The 22515-nt window shown below is 44.4% G+C and overlaps 3 protein-coding genes across 3 annotated transcripts in view; all 3 read left to right on the top strand.

Annotated features, from left to right (window-relative positions):
• The window catches only part of LOC132592153 (uncharacterized), a 31826-nt gene that overhangs the window by 1561 nt on the left and 7750 nt on the right, over window positions 1-22515 (top strand). Inside the window, 3 exon segments of the mRNA XM_088669677.1 lie at window positions 108-497; window positions 2243-2369; window positions 19420-20585. Of these exon segments, the coding sequence (XP_088525803.1) occupies window positions 108-497; window positions 2243-2369; window positions 19420-20585 (1683 nt within the window).
• On the top strand, window positions 4707-8518 carry LOC148685696 (uncharacterized). The gene has a single exon (XM_088669712.1). The coding sequence runs from the start codon at window positions 5538-5540 to the stop codon at window positions 6555-6557; it is 1020 nt and encodes a 339-aa protein (XP_088525838.1). The 5' UTR covers window positions 4707-5537; the 3' UTR covers window positions 6558-8518.
• LOC148685695 (uncharacterized) lies at window positions 11482-18756 on the top strand. Its single transcript, XM_088669715.1, has 4 exons — window positions 11482-11688; window positions 14762-14941; window positions 16695-16821; window positions 18593-18756. Exons 1-4 carry the CDS (start codon window positions 11620-11622, stop codon window positions 18625-18627), a joined length of 411 nt encoding a protein of 136 aa, XP_088525841.1. The 5' UTR covers window positions 11482-11619; the 3' UTR covers window positions 18628-18756.

The following is a 22515-nucleotide window of genomic DNA, read 5'->3' as shown; positions in this document are numbered from 1 at the left end:
AGTAATAATATATTTCAAAATCTGGCTAATGGTTAAAAAATGTGCTTTTTTTATTCTTGACTTTTATTCTACACTGGTATTTTACACTGTGTTTATTTCCTTTCCAGCAGGGTAGTGTAAAAATGGAAGAGCAGGGACCGAGGAGACCCATTGGAAGGGAGAGCCTGGAATCCAAAGCAAAAAGATCTCCTGCAGGCCAAGTTCAGACCTTCAGGGATCTTCTGCCTCAGGTAGATTTATGTCAAATTAAGCAGGAGCCAGAGGAGGAGGAGCTGCAGCAGCAGCACCGGGATGCCCAGTGGCAGGATTTCCTGAAGATGCTGCACCCTCGTCGTTCAAGCTGGGAAACCCCACAGGCTCCCAGTCATCCCCACTCCAGGGATGGTGTCCTCCTGGCCTCCTTCATGGGAGCTGCAGATGACAGCCAGTGGCCCAGCGGGAAAGCAGGAGGGACAGACCAGACCCTGCTCCCGGACACTGAGGGGCTTCTAGGAAAGGTAAGTGCCCTCCTCTCACCTGGGTTTCCAGCACCTGGAGGTCACAGGTCCACTGCCTCTAGATATGGAGGTTCTGTTTAGCTATGGTGGTGAATATTCCTCCTCTCTGCACTTTCTCTCTAATCCCCTTTGAAAAGGTTTCTAGACCAAACTTTATTATACATGGGAGGTTTGCGATCGTATCTCCTGATGTTGTTACTTTAACGAAGCAACCACAGGGGACTCTGAATTTCATCAGAGCAGTAGCTGTGTTGGAAGAGGGGTCCTTCCACCAACCCCCGTTTTACTCCTCTAAATTGCCTCCATTTCCAAAATGCTCTTTTCTCCCCACTGAGGTAAAAATCTTGGCACGTCTTGCAGCCTCAGCACTGCCATGTGCAGTGTAAATAGAATAACACTTGCAAGGTTGTTGCAAGATTTATTAAGATAATGGCCAGGTTCAGATGACTGAATCGCAGCCTGAAAAGGTGCTTTACAAATTGGCACAGTTTTTAAGGATTCTTCGGCAAAGTTACACTAAAACCTAAGTTGACCCAAGTTTAAAACAAAAATCTCCTGGGCATCAGAAGCAGAATGGGTCACTCCAGGAAGGACTCCCACCCACCCGTTAGTGAGAGAGGGCCAAAGAGAAGGACTCTGCCTGGGTAGTTGCACAAATTTACCATCTGTGGTCCTGCACTGGGAGCAAGGCTAACAAACCGGGGAACTGGCAATGTGCTAGTCCCATCTCCCCCTGCATCTGCCACCTGACCTAATTGTCCCAGTTTACCTCATGATTGGGCCGGCCCTGATGGTGAACTGTGATCTAACCAGGCAGTCTCTTATGAGCCATAACTAAGCAACTTTCCATTTTGCCCAAACCAGGAAACTACAGCTGCCAGATTTGGAACAAGCCAGAGTATTTAGCTAACTTCAAACTGTGTTTGGTCAGAACAGGAAACTCTGCTTGATCAGTGGGTTTGTGGTTTGACTGTCCCCACTGCAAAGAGGCTGTACACTCAGGTGAAAGGCTCCTTCAAATCCCTCCTCATTGAGTCAAGACACAGTAGTTCAGAATGGGCCAACACATGTGAAGCCTTCTGAATTCTCTTTAACAGGGCAGTCCTGTGGAGGCCATGTTAGCGTGTATAGGATAGTGGCCTACACTTTTGTCCAAAACCTATTTAACATTATTAACTCACCCAGGGTCAAGGAACACACCAGCCCAAAGCTTATAAGTACAGCCTGACAGAAGTACAGCAGTCAGCAACAGAGAGGCTCATGTTTCTCTCAGGCAGCAGAGTCCCACTCCTCTTGACACTGAAAGGAATTTAGATAACACGATAGCTGGAAGCAGGCTGCAACAAAGCCAAAGCTCTCAAGAGGCACAGGCAGGCCCGTAGAGCAAGGGAGGGAGCTTTCCTTCACCGGAAGAGGAAGCAACTCACCCAGTGAGGCCAAAGGGTAGATGAATAGGAAGGGTTTAGACAGAAAACAAACCAAGAGATGCAAGGATCATAGGTTCAGTATATTGTGCAGACGCCGGAAGGGTTCTTCAGAAGGGTCAACTTGAGTGTACTTGATGGATGCTTGACGTCAGCTCTCCGAGGCTAATTGCTTGTTTCGCAATAAATCCTCAAGTTAATTATGTCTTGTGTACTGTGATATCGAGCCAATAGCCTTGACTTCTGACACCAAGGGTCTCTGCCAGTCAGCTTCTCTAGCTTTTCATGATGTCCTAATCTGCATCCCGATCTCTGTTCCAGGAATTGTTGCCTGTGGAAGATGTGGTTATTAAGTCCCCAAAGTCTGAGCAGGATCCCTTGGACACAGAGAACATCCATCTCTCTGCAAAGGCTGAGGGAGAGAGTGAAGAAGAGGCCAGCTTTCTGGGTAAGGGTTGGGGTCTGGGTCCTTGGGTGCTTTTGCAATTTGCGGAGGGCCCAGCAGAAGCCATTTCCTCTCTCCTTCCAGAAATTCTCAGACAATGGGATTGCCAGAACTTCTGAGTTAGCCTTTTGCAACATAGTACCCTTCAGACATTATGAGATTCCAACTCCCCTCACCCACAGCCAGCATGACCAATTGAATGATGGGAGTTGAAGTCTGACAACTTCCAGAGCGCACCAAGTTGGAGAAGGATCCTGGGGGAAGCAAGCCCAATGATCAGCTTCGAAGCAGAACGTACTGTACAATAGTTCCAATGTTAAATTCATGGAGAGAGAGAGAAGAGGGAGAACCATTACATCTCTAGGAAGCTGACATGCATTCTGTGATGGAATGATTGACACGGCACAATACTGAGGTTTTGCGTGCCATCAGTGTACACAAAAGCATTGAATTTGTAAGCATGTCTTGCACAGTTGTGCGCAGGGAGGGCTAGGAAGAAAAGGATAAGTGAATTGTGTAAACTTGCTGGTGTTACAGGCTGGGGTTGTGTGTGAGAGATATGATATTTTATAGCACCCCTGTAATTTTATCCATCTCTAAGCTTACTTGGAGATACTGTGGTACACACTTGGTACATATTTCAAAATAAGTACACAAAGCCAACAAAGAGACTCCCAAGTTTTGTTTTTGTGACTGTGTGGAACCCAGTTCAGCTACTGATTGATTGATTGACTGCGGAAATGGATAAATGCTGCAAAGCCAAAAGAACCATTAGCAGAACAACAACAGAGATCAAGAAGCAAATTATTTCCTTTTTTTAAATAATGTTTTTATTGAACAAATTTAACAAAACACATTACCAATCAATATAGCCAATTACATTTCCCCCCTTTTTATACCCTTCCCTCCCTCCCTCTCCCACCCTCCCGAGAATTCCCTATATATAAAGAAGGAAATTATTTCCAAGCATGAAAGTGTTGTCTGTTTAAGTCGTCTGGAGCTTATTTATTTCACAGTACAACTTTTGTTTTTGCTATTTATTTTACATTTTTGTTTTGGAGGCTTTTTCGGTTCATTTGTTTTTGTCTGACTGTGTTACTGATTGATTGATTGATTGATTGTGTGACTGCGGAGATGGATTAAAGCCCCCCATCCAAACAATGCCTATGATCAGTGCAGGTAAGAAAAAATGTAATTTTAATTTTGATCAAGTACAATAATGTCTTACTCATTTTATAGTACAGTACATTGTTTATTGATTTCATCTTATGGATCAATGGTCTCATAAGATTGTAAAATTCATGTTAAAGTACTCAATCTGGAATTGATTAATCCATTTTGCATTATTTTCTATGCAAAGGCACACTTTTGTTTTGAAACGCTTTGGTTTGGGAACGTACTTCCGGAATGAAATAAGTTTGAGAACCAAGGTACCACTGTACTAGTTCCTGGAAAGCACAGGAAGGCAGAGGGCTCTTGTGCTCCAATCCTGCTTGCTGGTTTCCCACAGGCATCTGCTTGGCCCCTGAGAGAACAGGATGCTGGAATAGGTGGGCCTTTGCCGATCCAGCAAGCTCTTCTTAGGATCTAATATACTGCAATATTCTCACAGTTGCATGTGGCATAACAATACTTAAATTTTGCTAATTAATCATAGAAGATACTGTTACTCGAGCCTGAGATCATTTCCTCACTTGAAAATGAAAAATACAGAGATGTGTTTAAGGAGCCCATTCCAACCTAGATCAGTATTATAAAATGCTACTGCTTTATTTCGTGTGAATGGAGTGATCATGTGTTGCTCTTGCCATTATCTCCTCTGCATTCCTAAAAATTTGGAACATAGCGAGGACAGTGGAGAAAGGAGAGGGTGTTAAAATAAGAGAAGGTGCACATTGGGATTGAGGTGTGTTCAGTTTCTTTCTTGTCTTTCTTGAAAGTCTAACAGGATTCTCGCCCCCCCTCCCCAAACAGGTGAGGAAGATGACAATCAGAATTTTATGAAGCCACATGTGAATTCATTGGGAAGAACAAAGAAACAGTTAAAATGCAGGGAATCTGGGATGTGCTTTAGTCTCAGTGGAAGACTGCGGACACACCAACAAATTCACACAGGGGAGAAACCATTTCAATGTATTGAATGTGGAAAGAGCTTCTGTCAAAATTCCAACCTTAGAATACATCAACGAATTCACACAGGGGAGAAACCATTTAAATGTATTGAATGCGGAAAGAGTTTCAGTCAAAGTGGACACCTTCAAATACATCAACGAACTCACACAGGGGAGAAAGCATTTAAATGTATTGAATGTGGAAAGAGCTTCAGTGGAAGTGGATCACTTAAAATACATCAACGAACTCACACGGGGGAGAAACCATTTGAATGTATGGAATGTGGAAAGAGCTTCAGTAGAAGTGGAGACCTTAGAATACACCAACGAACTCACACGGGGGAGAAACCTTTTAAATGTATGGAATGTGGAAAAAGCTTCAGTGGAAGTGGAAACCTTAGAACACACCAACGAGCTCACACAGGGGAGAAACCATTTAAATGTATTGAATGTGGAAAGAGCTTCAGTAGAAGTGGATCACTTAAAATACATCAACGAACTCACACGGGGGAGAAACCATTTGAATGTATGGAATGTGGAAAAAGCTTCAGTAAAAGTGGAGACCTTAGAACACACCAACGAACTCACACGGGGGAGAAACCTTTTAAATGTATGGAATGTGGAAAAAGCTTCAGTCAAAATGCAAACCTCAGAATACATCAACGAACTCACACAGGGGAGAAACCATTTAAATGTATTGAATGTGGAAATAGCTTCAGTGAAAGTGGACACCTTCAAATACATCAACGAACTCACACAGGGGAGAAACCATTTAAATGTATTGAATGTGGAAAGAGCTTCAGTGAAAGTGGAAAACTTAGAATACATCAACGAACTCACACAGGGGAGAAACCATTTAAATGTATTGAATGTGGAAGGAGCTTCAGTCGAAGTGGAAACCTTAGAACACACCAACGAACGCACACAGGGGAGAAACCATTTAAATGTATAGAATGTGGAAAGATCTTTAGTCGAAGTGGAGACCTTAGAACACACCAACGAACTCACATGGGGGAGAAACCATTTAAATGTATGGAGTGCGGTAAGAGCTTCAGTAAAAATGGAGCACTTAGAAAACATCAACGAATTCACATGGGGGAGAAACCATTTGAATGTATGCAGTGTGGAAAGAGCTTTAGTGAAAGTAGAACACTTAGAATTCATAAACAAACTCACACCGGGGAGAAACCATTTAAATGTGTGGAGTGTGGAAAGAGCTTCAGTGAAAGTGGAAAACTTAGAATACATCAACGAACTCACACAGGGGAGAAACCATTTAAATGTATTGAATGTGGAAAGAACTTCAGTGGAAGTGGAGACCTTCGAACCCACCAACGAACTCACACGGGGGAGAAACCATTTAAATGTATCGAATGTGGAAAGAGCTTCAGTCGAAGTGGAGACCTTCGAATACATCAACGAACTCACACGGGGGAGAAACCATTTAAATGTATTGAATGTGGAAAGAACTTCAGTCGAAGTGGAGACCTTCGAATACATCAACGAACTCACACCGGGGAGAAACCATTTAAATGTATTGAATGTGGAAAGAGCTTCAGTGAAAGTGGATCACTTAGAAGACATCACCGAACTCACACGGGAGAAACCATTTAAATGTATTGAATGTGGAAAGAGCTTCAGTCGAAGTGGAGACCTTCGAATACATCAACGAACTCACATGGGCGAGGAACCATTTAAATGTATTGAATGTGGAAAGAGCTTCAGTTCAAGTGGGAAACTTAGAATACATCTACGAACTCACACAGGGGAGAAACCATTTAAATGTATTGAATGTGGAAAGAGCTTCAGTGAAAGTGGAACACTTAGAATACATCAAAGAACTCTTACGGGGGAGAAACCATTAGAATGTATTGAATGTGGAAAGAGCTTCAGTCGAAGTGGACACCTTAGAAAACATCTGCTAACACACACGATGAAAACTACAAATGTATTGAATGTGGAAAGGGCTTCAGAGGGGGTGGAGACCCTAATATTCATTAGCAAATTCACACGGGGGAAACCATATAAATGTATGGAGTGTTCCACTCAGGGTTCACTCCTTACATCAGGAAACTCATAAAGGGGGAAATCAGTTGTAAATGCATGGTATGTATGAGATATTTTAGTGTTTGTACATAAATTTGTATACACATAAATATGTATTAAAGTAATGAAGGTCACATCTACTAAATACACAAAATAAGTGGCAACTTGTTGCTATATAATCAGGGAGAGAGTGTGAATCTGGAATACTCAAGATTTGTGTTGAATCTGTTGAGTTTTGAGGTCCGCCCTTCAATGCCAAAATTGTTTGGATTCTGGTGATCATAGAGTTTAAACACTCTGGAGGCGTTCTGATTCTCTGGGTGTCTGCCCACAAGTCATACGTGCATTTCCTTTGTAGTTCAGTTCTGAGTATGAGTTTCTGCTGGAGAGGTGTGTGTATGAGAGAGTGCTAGAGATAAGAGCTGCAAACATGCAGTTAACTTATGTTGGTTTTGCTATTTCTTTTATGCTTCTGTAATAAAGTTGAGTTAGACTAGAAGCAACGGAGTTGAGTCTGTTTTATTGAAGACACAGACTGCCATCGTTCCAGCTGCGCTGTAACTGTGCTGGATCCGAACAAGAAGAAGCTTTGCAGAGCGAACTGGGGAGCATGCTGGGCAGCCATTGAAGATTGGCTGCGTGGGTCTAAGAATTTACGACCCATTAATGAACTTTACAACACTACATTTACAACAACAAAAATGATGGGCTGCCCTTGTCTTGTAGATGAGCATTCCAGGCGCTCATTACTTGAACTTTGCATAATCCATTGAAGACTTTTTTATTAATAGCATTTTCCAGCTGAATGAAAAGGTCTCTGTGTTAAATGTTCATTTGGGATTCCTTTTAAAACTCACCTATTTTCTGTGCTCTTGTGTACATGTTTTGAGCTGTTTTTATCAAATATTTTCTGCATTGGCTTTTGACCTGTGTACGGTGAGCAGTGAGGGTGTTTCTTGTGTTTCTTAGTTCACAGAAGTGTTTTAAAGGAATGAGAGAAATAATTAGGCCTAAGGGAGATTAGTGAAAGGGATTGAGGAGTGGGAGACATATTCGTTGTGAGTTCAGGAGGTGGAGAGGGAGAGAAGAGAAAGCTCAGTTATTTAAAAGGTTGCTAACCCCTGTCTCTGGGTTCTGGGGTGTATGAAGCCTTGTTTCCCTGTTTTTAACTCTGCTACCGAACGTATCTCCCCATCCAAGACGGGAGAGCAGAGAACACACGTCCTTCTACAGAAGGAACCGCTCGCTGCAGAAGGACGCGTGTTCTCCACTTCTCTGTCTTGAAGGGGGAGATGCGTTTGGTAGTGGAGTTACAAGGCTTCACACACCCCAGAACCTTGGGAGGGTGTTTCAGAACGGAACAGATATTCTGCGGCACAGAACTGAGACCTTCAGAACTTTATTATTGTTTTTTGATGGAATCTTTGGATCCTGTAGTAATGAGAGTGCACATGCGCACACGCCCTCCGTCCCGCGGCAAGCTTTGAGGGACAGTGATCCAGCCCTCTACTTTAAAAGGTTGCTAACCCCTGTCTCTGGATGTGCAAAAAAGAGTTTGGAAGTGTTTGTTTTCATTCTTGGGGACCATGCTATTTGGTGACCCTCTTTTTCAAGAGCTAACTTCAGGGCTATGAGAGGCTAAGGGAAAGCCTTTTGTTTGTTTTTTATTCTAAAAATACCTTCAAAATGTGGCAAAGGTTTGTGGGGCCTCCACTTGTTGCTGCTGCTGAGGAGGGCCTGTTAGCATTTTCACCCCTCCCACTGTGAGAATTGGGTGATCTGATGATAATTGAGAAAGGGGACGGTGACTCTTTCTTGAAAGGGAGTCTGTCTCTGAGTTCTCTGTCTGCAGTCAGAGTGTGGTTTTTTTCTCTGTGCTGAAAGACAAGATGACCGAGTGGCTGAGTGAGGAATTGTAACACTCACACAGCCTGTAAATATATGTAAATATGCTGTAGCTTGAAGAAATAAATAAAATGAGGATAAACCCTCTAATGCTGCATCCATCATTTATTGAAGTGGGAGTTGGTGCTCACAATGGCTAATTGTGGTTCCATGGTTTTGGAATTTAGCTGAAGGTGTTCCAGTCATCCTGCTAGCCCAGTCGGGGCAGAATAGGGACCCAAGACGTGGACAGATCCTGGCTTAAATTCACAGGGCCCTGGATCTCTGCCCCAAATGTCTGCCTTGATGGTAGCAGGATGGGAGAAGTCAAGTGCCCAGAATCAAAAAGGAAAAGTATTTTCTGCATCATTCTTAAATGAAATGGGTATGTCTGAAACCTCAGACAAAGTTCATGTTGACAGCATCGAAGCTGTTGTTCATTAACCAATTAATGTCATATTTGTCACTGCTGATGAAGAGAGTCTACCCTTCAGAGAAACAAGGCGGTATTTAATACAATACAATGTAATGATGTCCTAAACAAACACTGAATCAGATATATTTCCCTTCTAGAAAATGGGGCAAGATGCTGAGGGAATCTGTATTATATCTGGAGGAGAGAAGGAAGGGAAGGAAGGGAGCTCAGTGCACCCAGAAGACACCAGTTGTTGGTTGGAGTTGAGTCTATAAAAAGTGCATACCTTTGCCTTTCCATAAAGAAATGGGGAGGAATGATGAGCTGGAATAGCTGTCTAGAAGAAAAGGTAACCTGGGAACGTCATGTAGTTTGACCACCCCACCTCCCTGACCCCAACAAGAGACTCATCCAGGGAGGCAGGTGAGCATTACAGCTAAACTCCATTTTATGCTCTCTCACTCAGACAGGGCTATTTTCATTCAGTTCTTAGTGTGTCCTGGGGGGCGTGGCAAGCATGTGTTTTACCTTTCCTTTTCCCCTTGTTTGCACTCCTGATAATAATCAAACCTCCATGCCAATGCTTTTAGCCCCAGAAGAGGAGCTCCCCTTGGTGTCAAGGGAGGGGTCCAAGAGAGCATCTGGAGCCCTGCCATTCCTTCTGTCCCTGGCCCCTTCCCCTCCTCTCTCGATCATCCCAGGGAGACTCTTGACTCCCCAGCAGGAGACTGGATCTGTCTGTGATGGTGAGATGTCCTGGCTGGCTGAAGGACCATTTTCTGTTTCCTGGAGCTCCATCCTTCTTTCTCATGCAAGGTGGAGTCATAAACCAGGTGAAGGCTGGACACACCTAAGGGCGACACAGAGGGGGCGTGGATTCTGTGTCTGGATCAAAATCCACACACAAAAAGGGACAGTGTGAGAGCACATTCAGTTTTATGAAGCTGCGTTGAAAGGCATTCCTTCGTGACACTAAGAGCCCCTACTCAATAAACAATTAAGCATTAAGAGAAATGAAACTACATACACTGAAAGGGGTAATTGTGTGTTGGGCCCAAGATCTTGGATATAATATCCACATGAATGAGTGTGAGAAACTATGGAAGGAGACATAAAGTTTACAGCATGCTGTAGTCTCAGAGAAAATACCATGAAGATGCTATACAGATGGCATCTTACCCCGACCAAATTGGCCAAAATGTATAAAAATAGATCAGAAGTGTGCTGGAGATGTAAAATGGGTAAAGGCCCATACATGCATATATGGTGGTAATGTAAGAGAATAAGAGAGTTTTGGGACATCCTATATAATGCATATTTTAAAATATTAAAATTCCCATTCATACAGAGACCAGAAGCCTTCCCATGTATCCATGATGCTGCTGCACTGTATCCTTCCCATGGAAACAATCGTGAAAATAAATTTTGGACACTATAGATTTGTCCTGGTCTGCTGCATAAAATGTCTTCTTCTTTTTGTAGCTGTGTGATTTATGCTCCTGTCCTATTGTATTGTGATGGCGATTGGGTATAAACTTCTGATCTGATTTGATCCCAGAACGTTCCACTTCTCCATAGGACAGGGGTGTCCAACCATTTTTGAAAGGGGGCCAGATTTGATTCGGGTGCCTTCATTCCAGCTTCCTGAAATATTTCAGGAATTTTTCATGATGAGGATTTAGAAACGAGTGACTGCACACCAGATCACAAGGAGACTTATTAGTAAAACGTACTGGATAGCTTATAAGATGTAAGATATATTCCAACGATGTGATATATTTTGAGAAACAGCTTTCTAAACAAATCCCACTTATTACAGAAGACCTCCCCTACAGAAAGGGGAGGTTTTTGTGTGTTTTTCTTTACAGAAAAAAAAAACCATTGGAATACTGTGTACACACTTTCAAGGTAACATCACACTTTATTTCCACTTTTTTTTCTCACATGGGGCTCGAACCCACAACCCTGAGATTAAGCATCTCACGCTCCACCTACTGAGCTATGACAGCTAAGTGATTTGTGTGATTTGTGGGACAGTGATAGTGGCGTGTGAACACCCCTAGAGAAGGGTGCAACGACTTGTTCTCTGCTGATCCAGAACTAGCAATGGACAACATCAAATAGGGTCGATCTCTTTGCCCTGACAGTGAAGAGCAGAAGCTCCACTATCAGAAGCAACGTGCTGCGAATACGAGGGCAGTGGAGGCAGCAGGGCGGTCTCGCCACCTGCACAATGCATTCCCCTTGCAAGGGGGCGCATCCAGCTTTGCAGCCTCCCATGGTCCAACCTACAGCCAGCGAGCTCCGATGCTCAGACAGACAGGAAACTGGTCCAGCCAGGGGGACTGGAGAGCGACTGCACTTTCCTGTCCCCGCCCCCGCGCCGAGAGCGGAGGAGCAGCGGGCAATGGGCCTGGCGAGTTTCCCCAGAGAGGAGCCGGATTCCGGTGCAGGGACGAAGCGAGGAGTCAGAGGTGCAGGAGGTAAAGGGTGGGGTGGGGGGTGGCAGGAGGACGAAGCAAGAGGAGGAGGAGGAGAGCACGTGCCTGGCAGAATCAGCCCCCGAGTCCTGGCAGAGAGGCTGCAGGGCGCCCTCCAACCGGGCAGGAAGGGAAAGGGGTGGAGCTCAGGGAAAAGGGCATCTTCAGGAGGGCAGAGGGGCAAAACCCTGGCATCTCTGGGTCAGGCTGGCACGGACCCTGCCTGAGACCCAGGGGAACTGCTCCCTTTAGTCCTATATAGACGATGTTGAGCTCAAGGGGCACAATGAGGGGTCCAAGACAGCTGCTGCTTCGCGATGGAGGCTGCATGTAGTCGCCCACTGATCAGCGGCGTACCTGGAGCTCTTCCCGCCCGGGACGATCACGTGAGTTTGCCGCCAATCTCACTGCTCTCACTCATCAGGGAGCCCCGTCCTCTTCCACGGCCCTCCCTCCGCTACGATTGTCCTTCTCTCTCGCCTGCTTCTGCCTCCTTGCGGTGGCTGCAAGGGCGATGAGTGGATTCAGGGGGCGGCAGCAGAGGCACAAGCTCACGCTCTCCCACCGGCGGAGAGCGAAGGCGAGGCAGAGTGGAAAGGCGCCCTTCCCACTCTGCAGCCCCGTGGCACCCTTTGCAGGCCACTTTTCCTGCCCCCCCCCCTGCCAGTGCCATAGATAAACCTATCGCCCTCCTTCGTGGTCTGACCGCCTTTTAAAGCTCTCATAGCCGCCGCCACCATCACCGCATCTTGTGGCAATGGTGTCCATCAGATTCATTTAGCAAGGAAATGGCTTCTTTTGCCTGCCCCAAATCAAGGTACACTATGCCTACACATGGATGTTCTGTTGATCCATCACGGCTAATAAAACAGCTAATAGATCTAGAACGCATGTGATCTTTTCTCAAGCTATCAAAGCTAGTGACCTCTTGGGTCTGCGTGTAAATAAGTGAGAGAGGCTTAAGCCCGTGTTGAAGCCAGTTTTGAAAATGCAGAGGTAAGGAGGATTCTTTGGAAGAGGCATATGGAAATAAATTAATGGTGATAAAAATGTTGATGACAGTATTGCCTAAGGAAGGCAAAATTGAAATGAGTTATTAATGTTCAGATATTACTCATTTCTTTTCTATACTGCTTCATATTATTAAGAAAAAAATCTCAAAGTAATTAGAGAGAAATCTCAATACAGTTTGTGTCCATAGGATGTTGAGAACATTAACTCTGTAGATGCAGGAGTTCTCTCCTCCTGATAGTATCAGATTTGATTGTTCTTTGTCAGGCACCCCCAAACTGCGGCCCTCCAGATGTTTTGGCCTACAACTCCCATGATCCCTAGCTAACAGGACCAGTGGTCAGGGATGATGGCAGGGTGGATAAAAATCAATGATTTTTTTAAATAAATCAAAAAAATCGGATTTTTTTGATTTAAATCGGATTTTTTTGATTTAAATCAGATTTTTTTTTATTTAAATCAGATTTTTTTTAAATAAAATGCTTTTTGAGGAAAATATATTACCATCCAAAGGTTATTCCATCATGAAGTAAAGATTAGTTTTTTTAATTATGTAGAATAAGGTTGTATATGTTTAATTTTTGGGGTAAATAAATTCCATTAATCCGTTCACAATGTCATGCTCTTCCAGAGGTTTTTGTAAGATTATTGGGCAGTTTCTCTGCCTACAAGATATTATCACAGATGCTTGGTTTACTTTTGCAGTTCTCAAAACTGAATTTGACTCAGCAGAGATCACACGCCTCTCACAGCAAAAATGTTATAACATGAACAGAGTTGAGAAATAGGCATTAATCCAGACATCCCCAAATTTCGGCCCTCCAGATGTTTTGGACTACAATTCCCATCATCCCTGACCATCGATCCTGTTAGCTAGGGATCATGAGAGTTGTAGGCCAAAACATCTGGAGGGCCGCAGTTTGGGGGTGCCTGCCTTAATCCTATTCTACAAACCTATGAATACAGAATCAACCCCTTCAGTGCTAAGTTTCCAGAAGTTCAGTGAACAGAATAGAAACAACATTTTTCTGATTGTTTGGAGTGGACAGTATTTAAGTTTTTCATGTGTAGGCTGGGCTGACAGTCTAAGTTTCTTAAAATATATATATATTGTTTTTGTTTAGCCAAATTAGTTAACAAACATGGATGTTTGTTTAAACAAATAACATATGCTGTAATGTTATTGTTTAAGTTGAATAAATCTATTTAATTTGTTATTATTAATGTAATGATTATTTTTCTCCTTCCTAAGTACAACAGAAAAGTTGTCCAAATACAGTATGAATGATTAACCTATTAAACTGGGGATAAAAAAACTAATATGAAAAGTTGTTATTCTAAAAATCTTCATCTACTAGCATATTAAAGTTGTACCAGCAAGAATTAGTCTTTATGTAGAAAACTATGATTTAAATCAAGCCTTACTGACTAGTGATTTAAATCATGATTTAAATCATGATTTAAATCAGATTGATTTAAATCATGATTTAAATCAGATTGATTTAAATCAAATCCACCCTGGATGATGGGAATTGTAGTCTAAAACATCTGGAGGGCCGAAGTTTGGGGATGCCTGTTCTTTCTGATAGAGCAAGGAGAACAAAACATTTATGGGCTTAAAGCTGCCTTCATTTTGCAGGCCACATTCCAGTGAGCTGTGTGACCAATGTATCCACATGCATGCACCTTGCTTTAAATATTTTTGGTCAATATTCCTTTTGTTTGTTTGTTTCTTAGGCTGTACAGACACCATACATTTAAAGCATGGTGTTTTCCCCCAGAGAAACATGGGAACTGTAGTTGATTGCTACAGTTCTCAGCACCCTTAACAAACTGCAGCTCACAGGATTTCCTGGGTGAAGCCATGTACTTTAAATGTTAGGTGGGTCTGTCACAGCCTTCATCATACACAAAGATCTGTTGTTGCCTTTCCAAGATGCTTAACGTTGCAGCCAGGATCAGCATTCCCTGGCCACTGAACACACTCAGTGCTCTTACTGAGTTGTTTTTGGATTTCTCTATCACTGCCTTGGTTCTCCCACCCACAAATATTTGTACTTCCGTAAAGCTTGGGGTTTCCTCGAGTCTTTGGATAACTTCCTCTCGTCCATGGGTGGGGTCGTTTGGGCAACATTGTCATTCACAGCCTGAACCTCAAAAAAAGAAAGAGTAATACAGTAATATATTTCCAAATCTGGCTGATGGTTAAAAAATGTGTTTTTGTTTTTATTCTTGACTTTTATTCTACACTGGTATTTTACTGGTTACAGGTAGGTAGCCGTGTTGGTCTGGATCGAAGTAAAATAAAAAAATAAAAAAATAAAAAAATTCTGAAGAAGTGTGCATGCACACGAAAGCTCATACCAAAATAAAAACTTAGTTGGTCGTTAAGGTGCTACTGAAGGAATTTTTTTATGGTATTTTACTCTGTGTTTATTTCTTTTCCAGCAGGGTAGTGTAAAAATGGAAGAGCAGGGACCGAGGAGACCCATTGGAAGGGAGAGCCTGGAATCCAAAGCAAAAAGATCTCCTGGAGGCCAAGTTCAGACCTTCAGGGATCTTCTGCCTCTGGTAGATTTACGTCAAATTAAGCAGGAGCCAGAGGACACTGAGGGGCTTCTAGGAAAGGTAAGTGCCCTCCTCTCACCTGGGTTTCCAGCACCTGGAGGTCACAGGTCCACTGCCTCTAGACATGGAGGTTCTGTTTAGCTATGGTGGTGAATATTCCTCCTCTCTGCACTTTCTCTCTAATCCCCTTTGAAAAGGTTTCTAGACCAAACTTTATTATACATGGGAGGTTTGCGATCATATCTCCTGATGTTGTTACTTTAACGAATCAACCACATGGGACTCTGAATTTCATCAGAGCAGAAGCTACGTCAGAAGAGGGGTCCTTCCACCAACCCCCATTTTACTCCTCTAAATTGCCTCCATTTCCAAAATGCTCTTTTCTCCCCACTGAGGTAAAAATCATCTCACGTCTTGCAGCCTCAGCACTGCCATATGCAGTGTAAATAGAATAACACTATTGTTGCAAGATTTATTAAGATAATGGCCAGGTTCAGATGACTGAATCGCAGCCTGGAAATGTGCTTTACAAATTGGCACAGTTTTTAAGGATTCTTTTGCAAAGTTACGCTGAAACCTAAGTTGACCCAAGTTTAAAACAAATATCTCCTGGGCATCAGAAGCGGAATGCGTCACTCCAGGAAGGACTCCCACCCACCCGTTAGTGAGAGAGGGCCAAAGAGAAGGGCCCTGCCTGGGTAGTTGCACAAATTTATAATCTGTTGTCCTGCACTGGGAGCAAGGCTAACAAACTGGCGAACTGGCAATGTGCTAGATCCATCTCCCCCTGCATCTGCCACCTGACCTAATTGTCCCAGTTTACCTCATGATTGGGCCGGCCCTGATGGTGAACTCTGATCTAGCCGGGCAGTCTCTTATGAGCCATAACTAAGCAACTTTCCATTTTGCCCAAACCAGGAAACTACAGCTGCCAGATCTGGAACAAGCCAGAGTATTTAGCTAACTTCAAACTGTGTTTGGTCAGAACAGGAAACTCTGGTTGATCAGTGGGTTTGTGGTTTGACTGTCCCCACTGCAAAGAGGCTGTACACTCAGGTGAAAGGCTCCTTCAAATCCCTCCTCATTGAGTCAAGACACAGTAGTTCAGAATGAGCCAACACATGTGAAGCCTTCTGAATACTCTTTAACAGGGCAGTCCTGTGGAGGCCATGTTAGCGTGTATAGGATAGTGGCCTACACTTTTGTCCAAAAGCTATTTAACATTATTAACTCACCCAGGGTCATGGAACACACCAGCCCAAAGCTTATAAGTACAGCCTGACAGAAGTACAACAGTCAGCAACAGAGAGGCACATGTTTCTCTCAGGCAGCTGAGACCCGACAGCTGCAGACTCCCACTCCCCTTGACACTAAAAGGAATTTAGATAACACGATAGCTGGAAGCAGGCTGCAACAAGCCAAAGCTCTCAAGAGGCACAGGCAGGCTTGTAGAGCAAGGGAGGGAGCTTTCCTTCCCCGGAAGAGGAAGCAACTGACCCAATGAGGCCAAAGAGTAGATGAATGTGAAGGGTGTACAGAAAACAAACCAAGAGACACAAGGATCATAGGTTCAGTATATTGTGCAGACGCCGGAAGGATTCTTCAGAAGGGTCAACTTGAGTGTACTTGATGGATGCTTGACGTCAGCTCTCTGAGGCTAATTGCTTGTTTCGCAATAAATCCTCAAGTTAATTATGTCTTGTGTACTGTGATATAGAGCCAATAGCCTTGACTTCTGACACCAAGGGTCTCTGCCAGTCAGCTTCTCTAGCTTTTCATGATGTCCTAATCTGCATCCCTATCTCTGTTCCAGGAATTGTTGCCTGTGGAAGATGTGGTTATTAAGTCCCCAAAGTCTGAGCAGGATCCCTTGGACACAGAGAACATCCATCTCTCTGCAAAGGCTGATGGAGAGAGTGAAGAAGAGGCCAGCTTTCTGGGTAAGGGTTGGGGTCTGGGTCCTTGGGTGCTTTTGCAATTTACGGAGGGTCCAGCAGAAGCCATTTCCTCTCTCCTTCCTGAAATTCTCAGACAATGGGATTGCCAGAACTTCTGAGTTAGCCTTTTGCAACATAGTACTCTCCAGACATTATGAGATTCCAACTCCCCTTACCCACAGCCAGCATGACCAATGGAATAATGGGAGTTCTAGCCTAACAACTTCCAGAGCGCACCAAGTTGGAGAAGGATCCTGGGGGAAGCAAGCCCAATGATCAGCCTCGAAGCAGAACGTACTGTACAATAGTTCCAATGTTAAATTCATGGAGAGAGAGAGAAGAGGGAGAACCATTACATCTCTAGGAAGCTGACATGCATTCTGTGATGGAATGATTGACACGGCACAATACTGAATTCCTTCCATAGTTTTCTTCCACATGAGGTTTTGCGTGCCATCAGTGTACACAAAAGCATTGAATTTGTAAGCATGTCTTGCACAGTTGTGCGCAGGGAGGGCTAGGAGGAAGAAGGATAAGTGAATTGTGTAAACTTGCCGATGTTACAGGCTGGGGTTGTGTGTGAGAGGTATAATATTTTATAGCACCCCTGTAATTTTATCCATCTCTAAGCTTACTTGGAGATACTGTGGTACACACTTGGTACATATTTCAAAATAAGTACACAAAGCCAACAAAGAGACTCCCAAGTTTTGTTTTTGTGACTGTGTGGAACCCAGTTCAGCTACTGATTGATTGACTGCGGAAATGGATAAAAGCTGCAAAACCAAAAGAACCATTTGCAGAACAATAGAGATAAAGAAGCAAATTATTTCCTTTTTAAAATAATGTTTTTATGGAACAAATTTAACAAACACATTACCAATCAATATAGCAAATTACATTTCCCCCCTTTTTATACCCTTCCCTCCCTCCCTCTCCCATGCTCCTGAGACTTCCCTATATATAAAGAAGCAAATTATTTCCAAGCATGAAAGTTCTGTCTGTTTAAGTGGTCTGGAGCTTATTTGTTTCACAGTACAACTTTTGTTTTTGCTATTTATTTTACATTTTTGTTTTGGAGGCTTTTTCGGTTCATTTGTTTTTGTGACTGTTTTTGATTGATTGATTGATTGATTGATTGTGTGACTGCGGAGATGGATTAAAGCCCCCCATCCAAACAATGCCTATGATCAGTGCAGGTAAGAAAAAATGTAATTTTAATTTTGATCAACTGCAATACTGTCTTACTTATTTTATAGTACAGTACATTGTTTATTGATTTCATTTTATGGATCAATGGTCTCGTAAAGTTAGGACGCCGACAAGACAGAAGAGCAGCAGTCAGGGCCAGATGAAGCCGAGGTACATAGTCCAGGTCAAGCCAGCAGTCAGGGTCAGATGAAGCCGAAGTCCGTGCAGTCAGGAAGCCAAGGTCAGGGTTAGCCAGGAGTCAGTATGCCGGAATCAGGAAGGTGGGGACAGGGTTAGTCAGGAGTCTGAATACAGGAATAAACACACGGTGAGTGTTTCAGCTTTGCCTTCAGCACGGCAGTTGCAGACGCTGAATAATGGTTATGAGATCTCCCCTTAAGTATCTGCTTCACTCCCACGCTTTCTACGAGCTGCAGCTGTTTCTAATTGCATTCTTCTTTTCTACGCTCTGCATTGTCGAGCTATGAATGGGGGGGCAAGGGGGCTGGCTGATCCCCTCCCTGAATGGGGCCTGCTTCTGACCCAACTTCTCCCAGCTCTGATCTTTCTCCCTCTCTGTCAGATTCCTCTTCTGAGGAATGCCTCCACCAGTCTTAACCCGGCATGAATTCCTCGCATTCCTCTGTGGGTGCCTCCTTGTCGGGGGTTGTGCCACCACTCCTCCTCATCTGTCTCAACCCTGGCACGTGAGATTGATAAATTTATGTTCAAGTACTGTTTTAGGGGTTGTTTTTTAAAATCTGGAACTGATTACTCCATTTTGCATTATTTTCTATGCGAAGGCAAACTTTTATTTTAAAACACTTTGGTTTTGGAATGTACTTCTGGAATGGATTAAGTTTGAGAACCAAGGTACCACTGTACTAGTTCCTGAAAAGCACAGGAAGGCAGAGGGCTCTTGTGCTCCAATCCTGCTTGCTGGTTTCCCACAGGCATCTGCTTGGCCCCTGAGAGAAAAGGATGCTGGAATAGGTGGGCCTTTGCCGATCCAGCAAGCTCTTCTTAGGATCTAATATACTGCAATATTCTCACAGTTGCATGTGGCATAACAATACTTAGGTTTTGCTAATTACTCATAGAAGATACTGTTACTCGAGCCTGAGATCATTTCCTCACTTGAAAATGAAAAATACAGAGATGTGTTTAAGGAGCCCATTCCAACGTAGATCAGTATTATAAAATGCTGCTGTTTTATTTCGTGTGAATGGAGTAATCATGTGCAGCTCTTGCCATTATCTCCTCTGCATTCCTAAAAATTTGGAACATAGCGAGGACAGTGGAGAAAGGAGAGGGTGTTAAAATAAGAGAAGGTGCACATTGGGATTGACCTGTGTTCAGTTTCTTTCTTGTCTTTCTTGAAAGTCTAACATGATCCCCCCCCCCCAACAGGTGAGGAAGATGACAATCAGAATTTTATTGAGCCACCTGTGAATTCATTGGGAAGAACAAAGAAGCAGTTAAAATGCAGGGAATGTGGGATGTGCTTTAGTCAGAGTGGAAGACTGAGGACACACCAACGAATTCACAAAGGGGAGAAACCATTTCAATGTATTGAATGTGGAAAGAGTTTCAGTCGAAGTGGACACCTTCGAATACATCAACGAACTCACACGGGGGAGAAACCATTTAAATGTATTGAATGTGGAAAGAGCTTCGGTGAAAGTAGATCACTTAGAATACATCAACAAACTCACACGGGGGAGAAACCATTTAAATGTATTGAATGTGGAAAGAGCTTCGGTGAAAGTAGATCACTTAGAATACATCAACGAACTCACACGGGGGAGAAACCATTTAAATGTATTGAATGTGGAAAGAGTTTCAGTCAAAGTGGACAGCTTCGAATACATCAACGAACTCACACAGGGGATAAACCATTTAAATGTATTGAATGTGGAAATAGCTTCAGTGAAAGTGGATCACTTAGAAGACATCAACGAACTCACACAGGGGAGAAACCATTTAAATGTATTGAATGTGGAAAGAGTTTCAGTCAAAGTGGACAGCTTCGAATACATCAACGAACTCACACGGGGGAGAAACCATTTAAATGTATTGAATGTGGAAAGAGTTTCAGTCGAAGTGGACACCTTCGAATACATCAACGAACTCACACGGGGGAGAAACCATTTAAATGTATTGAATGTGGAAAGAGCTTCGGTGAAAGTAGATCACTTAGAATACATCAACGAACTCACACGGGGGAGAAACCATTTAAATGTATTGAATGTGGAAAGAGTTTCAGTCAAAGTGGACAGCTTCGAATACATCAACGAACTCACACAGGGGAGAAACCATTTAAATGTATTGAATGTGGAAAGAGCTTCAGTCAAAATTCCACCCTTAGAATACATCAACGAATTCACACAGGGGAGAAACCATTTAAATGTATTGAATGTGGAAAGAGCTTCATTGAAAGTGGATCACTTAGAATACATCAACGAACTCACACGGGGGAGAAACCATTTAAATGTATTGAATGTGGAAAGAGCTTCAGTGAAAGTGGAACACTTAGAAAACATCAACGAACTCACACAGGGGAGAAACCATTTAAAGTAAGTAATAAACATTATTCACATTACCCAAAGGCCATAGTAATGATAAAACAATACAATATGTACAAATAAAAACATTGAATAAAAGGCACATTTTAGTATCCTAAATCATGAGTCAGTTGGTGGCCCTTAATCTAATTGTGCCATCTATGTACAGTGGTGCCTCGCTAGACGAAATTAATTGGTTCCAGGACTCAATTCGTCCTACGAAAATTTCGTCTAGCGAGGCACCGTTTCCCATAGGAATGCATTAAAAGTCAATGCGTTCCTATGGGCTGTGGGGGAAAACTGGTGGCGGCGGCGGCGCTTGTTCTCTTGGCTCGGGGAAGGCAGGCAGCCGCTTCCCCAAGCCAAGAGAGCAAGCCCCGCTGCTGCCAACCACAGAGCCAGATCCGACGAAGCTGTAGAAGCTTCGTCGGATCTGGCGCTGTCGGGCGGGGTGGGGGAAAGGCGAAGGAACGATGCTGCGCCTTTCCCCCACCTCTGCCAAGCCCCATTTTTACAGAAAAAAACCATTGGAATACTGTGTACACACTTTCAAGGTAACATCACACTTTATTTCCACTTTTTTTCTCACATGGGGCTCGAACCCACAACCCTGAGATTAAGCATCTCACGCTCCACCTACTGAGCTATGACAGTTAAGTGATTTGTGTGATTTGTGGGACAGTGATAGTGGCGTGTGAACACCCCTAGAGAAGGGTGCAACGACTTGTTCCCTGCTGATCCAGAACTAGCAATGGACAACATCTAATAGGGTCGATCTCTTTGCCCTGACAGTGAAGAGCAGAAGCTCCACTATCAGAAGCAACATGCTGCGAATACAAGGGCAGTGGAAGGAGCAGGGCGGTCTCGCCACCTGCACGATGCATTCGCCTTGCAAGGGGCGCATCCAGCTTTGCAGCCTCCCATGGTCCAACCCACAACCAGCGAGCTCCGATGCTCAGAGAGACAGGAAACGGGTCCAGCCAGGGGGACTGGAGAGCGGCTGCACTTTCCTGTCCCCGCCCCCGCGCCGAGAGCAGAGGAGCAGCGGGAAGTGGCCTGGCGAGTTTCCCAGAGAGGAGCCGGATTCCGGTGCAGGGACTGAGCGAGGAGTCAGAGGTGCAGGAGGCAAAGGGTGGGGTGGGGGGTGGCAGGAGGACGAAGCAAGAGGAGGAGGAGAGCACGTGCCTGGTATAATCAGCCCCCGAGTCCAGGCAGAGAGGCTGCAGGGCGCCCTCCAACCGGGCAGGAAGGGGAAGGGGTGCAGCTCAGGGGCAGGGCATCTTCAGGAGGGCAGAGGGGCAAAACCCTGGCATCTCTGGGTCAGGCTGGCACAGACCCTGCCTGAGACCCAGGGGAACTGCTCCCTTTAGTCCTATATAGACGATGTTGAGCTCAAGGGGCACAATGAGGGGTCCAAGACAGCTGCTGCTTCGCGATGGAGGCTGCATGTAGTCGCCCACTGATCAGCGGTGTACCTGGAGCTCTTCCCGCCCGGGACGATCACTGAGTTTGCCGCCAATCTCACTGCTCACACTCATCAGGGAGCCCCGTCCTCTTCCACGGCCCTCCCTCCGCTACGACTCTCCTTCCCTCTCGTCTGCTTCTGCCTCCCTGCGGTGGCTACGATGAGTGGGTTCGGGGGGGGCGTCAGCAGAGGCACAAGCTCACGCTCTCCCACCGGCGGAGAGGGAAGGTGAGACAGGGGGGAAAGGAGGAGCAGTGCAGCAGGGAGGTGCCCTTCCCACTCTGCAGCCACGTGGCACCCTTTGCAGGCCACTATTCCTGCTGCCCCCCCCCCCGCCAGTGCCATAGATAAACCTATCGCCCTCCTTCGTGGTCTGACCGCCTTTTAAAGCTCTCATAGCCGCCACCATCACCGCATCTTGTGGCAATGGTGTCCATCAGATTCATTTAGCAAGGAAATGGCTTCTTTTGCCTGCCC

Source organism: Zootoca vivipara, chromosome 5 (assembly GCF_965207765.1).
Source record: "Zootoca vivipara chromosome 5, rZooViv2.hap1.1, whole genome shotgun sequence".
Taxonomy (NCBI): domain Eukaryota; kingdom Metazoa; phylum Chordata; class Lepidosauria; order Squamata; family Lacertidae; genus Zootoca; species Zootoca vivipara.
This window is presented reverse-complemented; position numbering and strand designations above follow the sequence as displayed.